At 42.7% G+C, this 15,164-nt stretch overlaps 1 protein-coding gene across 4 annotated transcripts in view; it reads left to right on the top strand.

Annotated features, from left to right (window-relative positions):
* Positions 1-15,164, top strand: part of ABCC9 (ATP binding cassette subfamily C member 9) — a 1,387,936-nt gene that overhangs the window by 447,344 nt on the left and 925,428 nt on the right. For all 4 annotated transcript variants that reach the window (XM_069628445.1, XM_069628446.1, XM_069628447.1 and 1 more), the window contains exons 11-13: positions 8,332-8,494; positions 9,685-9,725; positions 13,629-13,771. In XM_069628445.1, coding sequence (XP_069484546.1) covers positions 8,332-8,494; positions 9,685-9,725; positions 13,629-13,771 — 347 coding nt within the window. The remainder of the gene's footprint in view (positions 1-8,331; positions 8,495-9,684; positions 9,726-13,628; positions 13,772-15,164) is intronic.

Below are 15,164 nucleotides of genomic sequence, written 5' to 3'. Positions count from 1 at the left end.
AGTACTTCCCAAAAGAGTAGACACAGAGCTTTTAACATGCATGGCGTCTATCAGCCGGAAGAAGGAGTAATGATGGTGCCATACTCTCCTTGCAAAACAGGAAACAGTGTGATTGGTATCTGAGAACATTCTCAGATACAAACTCCCACGTTTTTCATGATATTCACTGTACCAGGTTTCTGTCACCGACATTCACTCAGGTGGATTGCTTGGAAATATGTAGAGTAGAGATTCAGACTTTTATAAAGGTGACCATAAAGCTATCTTTATTAGCTGCAAACTCTTCCAGAGGTTTTTTGGCAATTGCTCAAGTGCAGGTAACAGAGCTGAGGGAGTGCATGCTGGGATTGCTCATCCACAAGTTGTCAGTGGCCTTTGTGATCACAAGGAAATGCTGTCACATTGTCAGTTACAGCTGGTTCTGGGGTCTAGTCGAAGGTGGGCTACTAAAAACCTTACAACCATTCTGTATTTGATTAGAGGTATTTTAGTTCAGAATGGCCTACAGAATGTTGTAGTCACTTGATTATGACAGCAGTTGTGCCTTGATTTTCTTTTATTATTACTAAACATAAGTGCAGTCCATGCTAGTGAGACCATGTATATCCTCCTAATGTGTTTTTCATTTCGATCCAACATTTACTGGGCGCTTATTCTTTATTCACGCTTAATGAATTTGAAACCATGGCAAGGCATACTCATCAAATTATGCTAATTGCATTGTATCTAGCAATGGTAAATATGGCCACAGGCAGGCATGGCTGATGACATTTCAGGAATCACCCTGTTTAAATGTTGGTGGAGACACCCATGTTTGGGATGCCAGATACTCTCCCTTCTTAAGATCTTCTTTAATGCTACCCTTGCTAACCTGGCACCTGCTCTTTTTCTGACTGATGTCGATGTTTGTGGAATATGTCCTGAAGCAGGCTTAACCTTTTCGTCTAGTCTCAGCATTTACCAAGAACATAGGAAAACATGGTGTGGTGAGGTACATTGTTGTCCCTAAAGCTGGTTGCACAATTGGCTTGAAGGTACTAGTCCATACCTTTTGTTAGTAAGGGTTCCTCATTATACCTCTCAAGATGACATGGGAAATATTCTAGTTTAGCAAAATCAAAAGTTGTTGGCTTGAAGGTATTGAATTAATCCTAACCATGAGCACAGCTCAGGGCAACCCATCAGATCATGGTTGTTTAGCCTTCCAAGCCATTACAGAAGGGGTAAGACCATATTCAAATCAAGCTTGTCCCACCCCAAAAGGGGCAGTCCAGCCCGAAGTGCTAGGTCACATACCTTCCGTACACGATTGTTATCCCAGTCATGTTTCAGCCTTATTGGGTATCATCACTTTGGAGTAGCTTGGGTCTATATACCCAGCAGGCTCAAGATCCACTTAGGGTGACTTTTTTTTACAGCCTGCCAAGCCATTACAGAAGGGAAAGGCCATATGAAAATCAGGCTTGGTCCCACCCCAAAAGGGGCAGTCCAGCCCAAATGGCTAGGTCACATCCATTTTGCACAAGACCACAAGCATCCACAGACATTTATCAGCCCTGTTGGGAGTCATCAGTGAGAAATCATGTTTTGTGATATTCTACTTTACCCTTTGGCATTTAGAGCCAAAACACTATTGGGCAAGATGAAGTGGTTGCCACCCTTGCTACTCTCATTCCTTTATCAACATTATTCATTTTAATTGCCCTTCCGCTTTGTCAAGAAAAGGACCACCAGATGTCTGTCTGCTTTTTCTTCACCTTTGTGTACACCCTCTGCAATTCCACCACTCATATGTATAGTCTGTCAGGGAGCCTGGTTCCCACTAGCCCGCTGCTCCATGTCTGTCACCTGAGTATATTACAAACATATTATGGGTGGATGCAGTATTCCATGTGACAAAGTACCCAGCCTGAATCTTGGGTACAGGGTGTGGTGGGCATGGGGTAGTGTGGAGATATCCGATGCATGATGTTGGACCCTATGTGGATGTCGGAAGTATTCCCTGGCCTCCCCTTCCAAGCCCTAGTCCTTTGACAGTGGCTTCTCACACGGAGCAAGAACATGCTCCTGCCACTTTAATGGAAGCTTCAAATGATCATAGACAATGCACTCATTCGCCTAAAGCATGTGTTCTCGGTAGCAATTGTCTTCATTTATTCAGCTGGAATGTCACCAGGTAAGTCTTACAGATCAAGGATCCCGGTTTATGTTGAGACTAATGACCATGCCAAAGATTTTGTTACACATTGACAACTGCCATACCTTCATATGTAGGCCTCATGAGGATAGCTTACTTAAGATACTTAATTATAATTTGGAGAACCTCAAGTACAATTTGGTGAATAAGGATTCTAAGAACTAAGAAGACTTTCTTTCTTGCATCATAGTTGCTGTGATGAAGACACCTCATTCTCCCCAGGTTTATGAATGGGTCCCATGAGATACACTGGATGTGCTTATGGAAGGGTGAGAGACCCAGGAAGAGACAGGAAACAACACCCCCAGTTTGTGTATATCACCAGATTGAAGGATGGATTGGTGAGATGTCTAATGAATCATCGTTTGCAAAAAATCCAATCCATGACAAGCATTTGACTGTCAGGCTCGCTTGAGGTTATTCCACAGAGGAGATCAAGCCTTGGCACTCCTTTCCACATTCAAGAACAAACTCCTTGCATGATGGGATGAGATTTTTTGACTCACTTGAAATCCAGAATTAGCTGTAAACTACTGAGTGCAGCCAGGTGACCACCAGAAGACTTTGCCACATTGTTCCTTTGCTACATCCTGCTTTGCCAGAAGACCCTGTGCACCATTTGAGTGTCCTGCCTACATACATGCAGCTCCTTGGGCCTACAACACCTAGGACTCTGCCTGTAAGTGTGGAAGCCATCTGGAACACTGTGACTGTCTCCCAGAGGGACATGTGACTGACTGGTGGTTCATTTTTCAATATCATGTTTTTATTTGTGCTCCTTGGCCACATCCTGCTTTGCCCGTGGAACCTGCTCCCTATCTGAGGGTCCTACCTACTAAACAGAGCTCCCTGGTGCTACAGCACCAAGGACCTTGCCTGCAAGATTAGAAACCATCTAGAAAAATGTGACTGCCTCCCAGTGGAGCATGTGATGCAGTGCCTCCCTAATTCAGTCTCCCCTGGGCATCCATCCTGGGTGTCTGCAGCCTCGGACCAAAAGCAGCAAAGGGAAGCTGCCTCTTTGAGCCAGTTTAGGACAGAAAGGGCATAGGGAAGAACTTCTACTGGTGTCCAGGACTTCAACAAACTCACCCTTCTGCTTCCACGCCTAAGAATCCTTCCCCCCTTTGACATTCATTCACCACAGAGCTTTTCTTACCTTAAAGACCAAGAAACTCTGTTGTGTTGTGCATGTGAACTGTCATTTGATTATGTATAGCCCCATTATAGCTCAACTCAGAAATGACTCTAGCTTCTTCTAAGCCAGCCATGTACCCCTTGCATTTCTGCTCACGCACCTATCCTTGCTTGAAGTGAGCTGCACCCTTTCTTCATTGTCTTTGCTTGCCTATTTCTTGTACCCTCTTGTATGCATCTTGATTTTGCTCCCTTTGCCCTACTACTCACTCTTATCTTTCACTTCTCTCATAGCCCCAACTTGTTGTAACTTCTGTATCATTCTCTGGCCTTCCAATCTTACTCCTTCCCCCTGCACTGCAACCCTTTAATAAGATGCTCCCCTGCTCCCAGGATCTCCAACCTCATCTATCTCCCTCACCTACTGCGCAACAACTGCTTCTCTACCTCACCTCCTGTCACTCTTTCACTTGGCCTCTGGAATGCACAATCCCTCTGCAACAAGTCTTCCTACGCCACTGACCACTTCGACTCTTATCACCATCAACTTTCACTTCTTGCTGTAACATAAATATGGATCCCCCTCATAACTCTGCTACATTAGCAGCTCTAAACACTGACTCAGCTACCTTCTCCCTCTATCCCAGATGTGTTGTGAAGGGCAGCGGTGTGGACTTCCTTATCAAAAAGGCACTCAACACTCACCCTCAACCCCCGTCTGACATCAACTATTCCTCCTTGGAAAATGCCACCATAAAACCTCTCCTTACAACTCCTCTCAATGTTGTGGCTCTCTATCGAAATGTTGGTCCCCTCAACTCCTTCTTCCTTGATCTTACCCTTCTTCTTGCCACTTCCATCCCTATTGTCATGCTGGGGGACATTAACCTTCCCAAGCCCCCCGCTGCTACCTTCCCTGAACTAAACCCCTCCTATCTGACCACTACCTCTACTCCCTCCATGGCCAACCTACCAACTTTGGAAGGGGAACTCTCATGGCCTTGTCTTTCTCTCTAACTCACTCTTGTCATCCGAAACTTCTACTTACCCCCTCCCTCTGATCACTCTGTTATTCACTTTAACATCTAAGCCCCTCCATCTTCTACTCCTCATCTCCCCTCTTCAATGACTAAGAGGAAATTGAGTGAGGACTGTCTTGCTCCTTACCTTAATGATGTGAGGACCACTCTCCTGTCTCTTTCTCCCATTCATGCTTCTTCCATTGAGTGTGCTTTTTCTGACTTTCACTAGCACTTATGACTCCATTTGACCAACGCTATCCTGCTAGCACATTTGCTTCTTCGCAGCCCAGCCCCAAGCTTTGGATAATGATTAAAATTCAGACCCTGAAAACAAACATGCAATCTGACCTACGATGCTGTTGAAAATTACAGACACTTTCCTCACTCCTAGCTCACAAAAATTTACTTGCTGCCCTAACCTGTGTCCAGAATTCTGCCAACTCCTCCGACTTCATAAACCTATTCTCTTCCCTTTGTAATCACCCTCAGAAACATTCATCCACCGTCCAATCTTTGCTCACACCTCCCGACCCAATATGCACCACCTCCTGCCTTTCTGCAAATTACTTTGCTCACTAATCTTCTTCTAAAATCCAGAGGACTCCAACACTAGATCCCTAATTTGATTTAAGCAATATTTGTATTCAAACCCTAATGCATACATTAGTGCTCATGCATCGTGTGTATGTGCTGCTTTGTGGGGAACAAATAAAGAATTGAGGGGTCAAAAAGGATCCCTCTTTGCTGTCTACTTCTTCGATATTGAGGGGAGATGTAACAAACAGTGCATTGAAAAAGGCATGCAGAGACCGATGACAAATTTCCTCGGAGGGAGAAATGGCAAGCACATTTCTTAGTCAAGCCCATGTCAGAAACAACAAGACATTCTGGAAACAAAAATGCTAAATAGCCTGCAGATCACAGTGGCCCAGCCACGTGAGACTGCTCTAGATTGCTTTGACTCTCGCTATTGTTCTCAGGCTTCCTCTCTGGAACCTGCCTCACCCTGCGATGCCCGGCTACCATGATGATCTTGGCAAGGAGGGGACAGAGCCGACAGCAACCAGCAGAAATGGAGCAAAGCAGGAAGGTCGCTGTGCTGGCAGGGAATATGACAAATGTGTTGTTCAATGGGCAGGAGCTGTCCAAGACAGTCTTGATCATTTCCCATGTCCTCTGGCTTCTCCTCTGCTACTTACCTTGCTCCTACCATTCATGCCAACTGTCATGATGCTCTGGGCCAGGAAAGGGGGCAGGCAGCCAATAGAACCGCAAAGTGGACCAGATACTGTGCAGTGGAACAGAACTGCCTCAGATGGACTTCAACGCCCACCCTCTCCACCAGCTTCTATTCAGGAGCCCTCCTCACGTTCACTTGGGGCCTGCTCTGTGCACCAAGCACTGTGAGGATCTGGGGCAGGAGGGAGTAGTAAGGCAGCAGCCAATAGCAATGCAGCAAAGCCGGCAGGTGCAATAGGTGCTATGGAATTGGTAAGAACTGCCCAGATTACCTTGACCATGGCCATTGATTCATAATTATTTAATAGTTCATCCCACACCTCCTTACCTCCCTTGGCCCCCACCCTCCTCCTTCCTCCTTCTCCTTCTCCCCTGTCACTCTTGAAGAAGTTACCAGAGTTGTGTGCTCTATTAAGGTCTCTTCTAAACAGGTTTTCCCTTGCTCATCCAGGACAATCAAGGATAACATGGCCTCTCTTGTCCCTGCACTTGCTGATTTCTGCAATCACTCTTTTGACACTAGATCTTTCCCCTCCTCCCTTAAGCACTCCCTTGTGCACCCACTCCTGAAAAAACCTTCAGCAGACCCTATCTGCCCTGATAACTACCGCCCTATTTCCATCACCACCTTCCTGGGGAAGTTGATGGAGAAGCTGGCATTGCCCCAAGTCAACTCACACACCAAACTTATCAGTGGTGTCCATGACCATCAATCTGGATTCCGAGCATCGAGGGGCATGGAAACTGCTCTTCTGAACACCTGTGAAGGACTGCTTGCATCTCTGGACTTCAACTCCCCAGTTGTCCTCATCCTTCTCGATCTCTCCTATTCCTTTGACACAGTCAACCATTCCATTCTCATTGAAAGGCTCCACGATACCCTTGGTATCTCCGAATGGGCACTGGACTGGCTGCATCCTTCCTTACTGCCCACTGTTCCCAAGTCATCCTGGGCACCTTCTCCTCTCCTACTTCACTCTCCACTTGTGGTGTCCCCCAGGGCTCTATCCTCTCCCCTTGGCTCTTTAACATCTACCTTGCTCTGCTTGCATGCCTCATCTCGTCCTTCTCCTCCAACTTCCAGTGTTAAGCAGACGACACAGAGCTCTTTTTCAAAGTTCCTACTGACCCTATTCAACCCTCCATCATTCCTAACTGCCTATCTGTCATCCAGTCCTGGTGCACCGCCAATGAGCTTTGCCTCATTACTTGTAAAATGGAGATCCTTCCCATCGGGACGCCTGCTCCCTCCTTCTTTCCTTTACTCTGGTCTTCCTCCTTGGGCTCTCCCCTTGCTCCTTCTCCTGAAGCCAAAGACCTTGGAGTCATATTTGACTTCTCTCCCTCCTTCCTCCCTCACACTCTGGACATTGCCATGTAGTCCCACTTTCAGCTCTTTCTTCTCAATGGAATTCTCCCTTTTCTCACTTTCCCCCAGAGGTTCAATGATAGTTGAGCACTGGTTCTCATTATGCTTGACTATTGCAATAGCCTTCTCCTGAATCTACCATCTTCCACTCTGCGACTCCTCCAGCTAATACAGAACAGGGCTGTAAAATGTATCCTTGGCCTTAAGCCCAGGGACTGCATCTCTCCTGCCCTAGAAAGTCTTCACTGGCTCCCGGTTGCTGCACAGATTGAATTCAAACCCCTCTGCATCATCCACAAGGCTATCTGTGCCCGAGGACCATGCTATCTTCAACTTTATCTTACTAAATACTCTCCATCTACTAGACCACTACGTTCCTCTGGCACCAACTCTTTGTGTATTAATTGTTTTGCTAAACAGCGGGTAGGTGATTGTTCGCTTTCCTCAGCTGGCTCCCTCCCATGGAACAGCTTCCCCCTCCCTCTGCGCCTTGAGCAGGACTTTCTTAAATTCCGGAAGCTCCTTAAGACTTTCATCTTTACCTCCTACTTCCCTTCCTCTCTCCTCTGCTAATCCCACAGCTGCTGTGATTGGTCTCCGGGTCCCTTATGCATCCCTGGGGCTCCTGACCTCCTACATCCAATCAGCCCAGTTCCTGTCTACCCTCAGCCCTTGTATTGGCACACCTTCCGCTCTGGAGGTTCAGACTTACACCTAACTCGGCTCCAGGCGGTGTAGCACTCAACAATCCTAGCACTTCATCTGTGACTCACCATGAGCTCGGGCTCCCCAGCAGTTACCTCCTCTACCCTCTTCCTTGCTGCACTTGCACATTCTGAATACTTACAAGGCATAGTAGGTATGTCCTTTTTCGTCCTTTTTCCTGTTTTCCTACCTCTGCTCTTAAATATTGTGTTTAGTAATGTGCTTCACTCCCTTGTCCCCCTCCCTTTGCCCTGTGGGCACGTTGTAACAGTATTTTACTTGTTGTATAAGTGGCTAAGAAGCAAACAATAAATAAATAAATAAATATGATAGGTGCTGCCAATGGATTACAAAATATATCAGCACATGTATTTGATCTCAAGCATATATTCAATCTGTGAGTCCAATAAAGAATCTACTAAAATATTGTTTTTTTTCAAAGACTCTAATGCTCGGGATAGGTTTAAAATTTATTTGATGAACATTGAATAATGAGAAGAATTTGTCGAAGGCCAATATGTGATTCGCACACCAGTGCATCTTTCCAAAATAATCTCTTTACCAAGGTTGTTTGCCTGTTGATGAAATTGTAGTGCCACTTTGTGTTGGATGCTGTTGATTATTGTTGTTCCTACTAACTGTAATGTGTTTTCCCCACCAAGGACTACTCTACGGAGAGGTTGAAGAAAACCAACGAGATTTTAAAAGGAATCAAGCTTTTAAAACTCTATGCATGGGAACATATTTTCTGTACGAGTGTCGAGGAAACAAGAATGAAGGAACTGACCAGTCTCAAAACTTTTGCTCTTCACACATCTCTTTCCAGTAAGAGCAGAAATTATTCGGGAGAGTGGGCTGTACAACATTTAATCATCAATGTGTTTTGAGGAACTCATTCAAATACACATGTTCGATTCTTCCCACACAACCAAATGGAACAGTCACACATGCAATTGCCTCACAGGATTCCTATAAGTAGTTTATAAGAACTTGTGAGAAACATATGGAATTTTGAGAGCAATGCTAAGAAGATTTTAAAAACATATATGTCATCCTAATATATATTAAATTCTTATAAAGTCTTACAAATTTGAAGTAGGATTGTGGTAAGGTCTTAATGGATTCTGATAAGATTCTTATAAGTAAATTAGTAACAAACTGCTGGGAAGCAACTCCTTGTAGGTCTTAATTGAGTAAATATTAAACATTGCTCCGGCTTGCATTAGAGTCCCTTTTTAATTTTGTATTTATTTATTTAGTATTACATTGATAAATTAATAACTTTTCATACATTAGTCTTCTTGACAAAACATTGTGACATTTCAACATAGACCAACACGTGTCATGCTTCTATGTTTGCTATTACTGCATATATTTCTTTCCACAGTTTGGTAAAATAAATTAGTTGGAGTCACTTATTTTTCTGATAGTGTTACACATTACAATTTTTGATCTATATTCCCATAAGTATATGTTTGTTGATTGAAGTCCAGAAAGGTGTATTTGTCTGATTTTACAAAAACACCAATTCCAATAAAAAATAATTAAAACAGGATGCATAGATCAAATAATCTACATGTTTACTTTCAACATTAAGGTGAGAAACGCATGCAGTGCTTTCCTTTCCTTTTCATCTGCAAGGTTGATACCGTTCTGTATTAGCAGCATGGCAAACATTGCCCCGGTACAGAAATGCACTGAAAGAATATATATATATTTTTTCACTAGGGTAAAAACTAGGTTTGCGCCAGAGCAATATTTGCTCTACTTGATAATACAATTCAGAATTATACTTTCACCTATGCATAGTTTCTGAAATCAAGTCCCTACAATCTTAGTCTCGCGTTCTTTGAATTGGATGGACAGTTTTGAACTCTTTGACTTACCATCCACTTCGCCATTTACATATTTTACATTATGGCTAATTGTTCTGTAAAATTGTTGACCTATTTGTATGAGCAGAAATATGTGTATGTAAAGGAATCTAACACAATTGATTCACTTTCTTTCCACAGTATTTATGAACGCGGCTATACCGATTGCGGCAGTGCTTGCGGTAAGTTAACTTAGAGCGTCAACATTTATTAAATAGCTTGCATTCTCTATGCTTGAAACTAAAAATCCCATAAAATTACCAAAATGCATGTGTTTATTGTACACATGCATCACAGTATGTTCTGGGTGAGATGAAAGGATGTCCCAGTCAAACTATCTACTGGGTAAGGTTGCAATTCTGAGGTCACGCCCAATGTGAATATTCCAGAAACATAGTAAATTAGCCAGTGGGCACATTGGGTGGCCAGGAATTAAGAAAAGGTCATGGCCCGTAGGCAAAGTGTTCACTGTACATGGCTGCAGGCAAATCATACTGGGCATCTGGAGCTCTTGAATCTACTTAGACCATGCCCCACGCAAAATGCTGATTGGGCATGACAGCAGCCCAACCCCAACATCCCTCTAAGTCTCTCAAAGTACCCAGGTGAAGGCCAAAGGCCATGCCAGCTGGTACTCTGAAACTTTTGAAGCTAGATGGGGCATGAACTTCAGCCATACCTTTTGGCCTTGACTTGGGTACCTTATTAATCTGGCCTTGAAACCGTTAATTTGCTCCCTGTAGGGTGACTTATCATTTTTAAAATGCTATGCATTATCGGCCAAGCCTTTTGGGGATGCTGGCCCAGTCTACTTCTTACTGAAAGTTGTGAAATAATGTACGGCTTTAAGATCTATAAACTCTTTACCCCAGTTCTTACCTCACTCTAAAAAACAATAAGTATAGAGGCAGGATTTGAACACTACCGGCACATCTTTTTTTATGTAACCTTCATGTTCAGGTCAAGGGACAACTACCTCTTGTTTAAAAAAAACAACAAAGGAGACTTCCCTTTCAGCTGTCCTCTTGCTCTGAGTGGATGTGTGCCTATCCTAATTCTATACAGACAAACTCCTATGGGGAATGGCAAATCTCAACAAATGAGATGGCAGCACCAACAAGCTCACAAAAAGCCAGAAAAGCCACAGGTCCTGATTTTGTGCCAATAGATTTCTATACAGATGAAATGATGATCTGGGCTCCAACTCTATGTAAGGTTTTTAATGTTGTAATAGGTTCAGGGTCTGTCCCAAAATCTTGCAGGAATGCAACTATAATCCCAATCTATTAAAAAAGGGGGAAGAGATTGCCCATGGAACTACCACCTGATATTGCTGCTTGACAGCGCTGGAAAAACCTTTGGAAAAGTAATCCTTACTCAACTCCAAAATTGGGCAGAGGATATTGAGGTAAGGTAATCAGGCTTTTGTATTGGAAAATCGACCAGGTTCCAAGAATCAAGAGGCGGGACAGAACAACTTCTTAAGGGCGAGATTAGTATAGGGAAGTATAGTGGGGGAATACAATCCTTTTTCTCCCACCATGGTATATGGGTAATTTCTCCGGCCCTTGATCTGTATGGAAAGGAAGCTCTGCCAGCAGCTCTCTATGGGTTGGAGCTTAGGGGTTATGCCAATGCAATATCTCTATCTACATTGGAATTCTGTTGCCAAAAAGTGCCCCAACTTCAGTGGTACTTTTAGATCTTGGTGTTTTCACTATAGCCAACCAGATCGCCCGGTGCTGTACTGGGTTAGATTCTGGAGTTGTATCAGGATTCCTTGGAAAACGTTTTATTATTGGAGGGGGCTAAGAGTTGCAGAGTTGTAAAGCGATTGTTATACATTTTGGATGCTAGCTCCTTGTGGGATAACCCCACTGGCTGTACGTTGAGCTCTACAATAATTCTTAAAGAAAATGCAAAAATAAAATCTAGAGAAAATCTGGGAGCTAAAATGGCCTTACTCAGAAGTGGTCCAGAGTCTTTGCTAACTAGTATGATGGGCAATTGTAAAGCGCTTTTGGGTGAAATTCACCCAGCATGCAAACGGTTGTCATATGTTCGACTGAGGTTAGGGATTCTTCACACAGCAAGGTATACCCGGCCATGGTCGCCTTTGAGGTCTTGTTTATGTTCCTTGTGTAGAGCTACACATGAAACAATTGTACACTATATGCTAATGTGTCCCATTACCATGAAATTGAGATGTATGTTCTTGAAACCAATATTGAATGATGAGGGTTTCCGAGGTACACAGGAAGCCATCTTGTTTTTAATATGCTCAGTTAACCCGCAGGGTTATTTTCACAACTGCAAGATACTCGAACAGAGCTTGGCTCCTAAAACGGAAGATTGTGGGAAATGAGTTTGCCAGACCATGTAGTATCTAGAATTAGTAAAATGTGATGGCTAGTGGACTTAAAATATAGAGGCTGCAAGCTTTGCTCTCCTCTAACGTCTTAATAGGAGATGGATTATAATGTCACATTTAATATGTTTTAGGTATCTAAATTGTACTGATCGCGGTTCTTATTCAATGAAAGTATCAGTTTTAAAGTCTATAAATTCCTCTTTTTATCCTATTGCTGTATTGAATGTTGCTAAAGGTTTATACCAAACAAAGCTTTGAAATTGAACATTGAGAGTGCCTAAGCAACAAGTCCTGAAGCGTAGTGAAGCTATCTCTGGATGTTATGCACACTTGTTGTCCTACTGGTCTTTGGACACTGTTTATCCCGTGCACTTACTGTGCTGTACTATGTATTATTTCTATGTATGGTCTTTGCTCTTATTTGGTTTATTGCCCTTTCCCTCTTACCATTGACTGGGTGATTAACTGTTCCTGGGTGTTCCAAGGCTTTGAAAGTCCAGAACCTTTCCATTCTTTCCCCTCTCCCTTGCCCCCTTTTTCACTTGGGGAGGGTGGTGTGAAAACTGTGTTTGCAGCTTGCACCTTACTATATAGTATAAATCCATAACTAAAGGCTCCCTTCCGCTATCTACTCAGAGTTAAAGTGAATTTTGTTTTTCTTGGGGGTGGGGTTACCCCTTAACGTGGGGTTACCCCTTAACCTCCCTCCCTCCTGTTTACACAATGTATCAGTGTACTTTAACATTGGAGGTAGGCGAAGATTCACCAATATAACTATGTACTTGTTGAAACAACTGAATATCTTTTTTTAAATATGGTAAAGAGATGTAATTTTTTGGATTGGCGACAGACTACACACGAGGTAGCAAGTAAGGAGTCTCTCTCTCTTTCTTGCTCTCTCTGTCTCTTTAGCTCTCTCTTTCTCTCTCTCACTTGTCACGCCGGGTTGTCACACATTAAACATCCTTTGACAAACGTGCAGGATGAGCGACATCAGAGTGGCTCCTCTGCATGGAAGTGCATACTATTGTCGAATACAGCATGCAGTAATCCATCCTGTATTGCTGCATGAGGAATTACAGCATGACAAACCTCATGCAGTAAATCAGTCCCATTCACGAGTTCTCTCTGACAAGAAGTATATTTTAGAAAATTGGATCTCTAGTAATCAGGGATCGATTCCTCAAACATGGCTTTAAAAATGAATAGCACACACACACACCACTTGATTCCACACATTAGACTCAAGTGTGCTTTGTTAAATTTCATTTTTGCTCTTTTTAACAGGCCCACTTGACATAGAACCTCCCATTATTTGTGCCTCTTATGCTAAATAGATGCTTTGCGCATGTGCCCTACATCCGTGTGATTTCACTGTATTTCACCAAGGTATAATTATGCATGTGTTGCCATATCCCACTATAAATAATGTAGGCTCATTTCACTTTTGTGGACCGGTTAAGGCACTCCCCCAAAATACCTTGTGCATTACACATTACTCTCAATGACAGGCGATAGCAGGTAGTCAACCTTGATCAATGTTTATTTGTGTCACATGTGTACTGTCAGATGATAGATGAAAGGATTCAGGTGGCTGTGTGCTCGCAATTATCTTGAATCTGTATGCTGCTAGTGTACTCTGTGTTTCCTATGTATTACTGCCTACTGACTACCCCTGGAATTTCCCCTAACGTGTTTTCTTTTGCTACCATAGACTTTTGTAACTCATGCCTATGTGAGCACCACCCCATTAACACCAGCAAATGCCTTTGCATCATTGTCGCTGTTTCACATCCTGGTGACTCCTCTGTTCTTGCTCTCCACTGTGGTCCGATTTGCTGTGAAAGCTCTAGTCAGGTATGTTCAACCATTTATCATCATATCAAGTTCCAAAATAGTTGTGGAAAGTAAAAGAAATAAATTGAAAACAACCATCAACTGTGATGTTCAGTTCTTTCTGCTTTGGATCAGGGACACGTCCCTTGATGAGGGTTGCTTAGAGTCTATAGGCGAGGTTTCATGCATCAGTGAAATCTATTTCCTAGATCTCCGTTTGACATGTTTACATACAATCCAAATGCGTTTGTTGTACTTAATGAAGATGATGTCCAGATTAATTGCATGTACAGTCAATAACACTACTTTGAACCTGTTTCCAGAATTCCCCTCAAAATGAGCATCTGAATTAAGTAAATACTGTACGTTTTCTACTGGCATATGGGGAAATATCTGGATAAATTGGAGGAATGGACAAAGTGGCAGATTATTTTTTGGGTTTTGGGGTACATCCTTATTTTTGAAAATTATGTCAGAGGAAAACAGATTGCTATATCAAGAACTCTAGGGGGAACACCAAATATTCATGCTTCCAAGCACCCATTCGGCTGTGAAAAATCATGTGTTATTCATGATATGATCATGGATCTTAAATTGGATTTATTGTATAATATTGAGACAAAGTTGGCTGAACATGCCAAGTCTGCTCTCAATCAAATGACCCCTGCAGGCTTTTCAGCGTCTACTTTTAATCAGCCCATAGGACCCGGTTGTGCTCTTGCTATTATTTAGGGAAGTTTGTTCAATTAATAAATGCACTCTGAAATTAGGCTCTGTTGGGATGTTACATGTAAAATGCTTACTTAATTCATTCTCCTCAATGGATTTGCTAATAGTCTGTCGACTCCAGCGACTGATACTCACTTTCAGTCAGACTTTGAGCGAATGGTTGCACAACTTATTCCCTTTTGTTCTTGACTTCTCATTGCGGGGGAATTTAAACTCTGGGCAGAGGACATAAAGAACAGGGCTAAAGCCTCCATTGTGTCCCTATTCATTATAGGCTTAGTATAGCTTGTCTCCTCCCCTACTCATCGGGTTGTCCATACCCGCATTTTATTATCATTCAGGGTCAGTACTGTTAGTGACCCCAATTCAGCACTCCAACTAAGTCAACTAAGTCAATGCCTAGTCTGGGATGCCCAAGGGAAGCCCTTATTTATATATTTTTATGACAAGTTCATAAATCTGGATGATAAACCCTTGCATAACACCCCTCTCTTTGAATCCCACTGACCTCACTGAGCCAAGAAGTAGGTTTGTTTTGCTAATGAAAACATTTATTTGAAAAATTAAACAATATATATATATATATATATATATATATATATATATATATATATATATATCACCTTTATGAATAAATTAATATTTGACAGCACACCTATGAATATAATGTTGATCAACAATGGGT

This window comes from Ambystoma mexicanum, chromosome 12 (genome assembly GCF_040938575.1).
Source record: "Ambystoma mexicanum isolate Mex_15411 chromosome 12, UKY_AmexF1_1, whole genome shotgun sequence".
In the NCBI taxonomy this organism is placed as follows: domain Eukaryota; kingdom Metazoa; phylum Chordata; class Amphibia; order Caudata; family Ambystomatidae; genus Ambystoma; species Ambystoma mexicanum.
The sequence above is the reverse complement of the archived record's forward strand: the minus strand, read 5'-3'. Positions and strand labels throughout refer to the sequence as shown.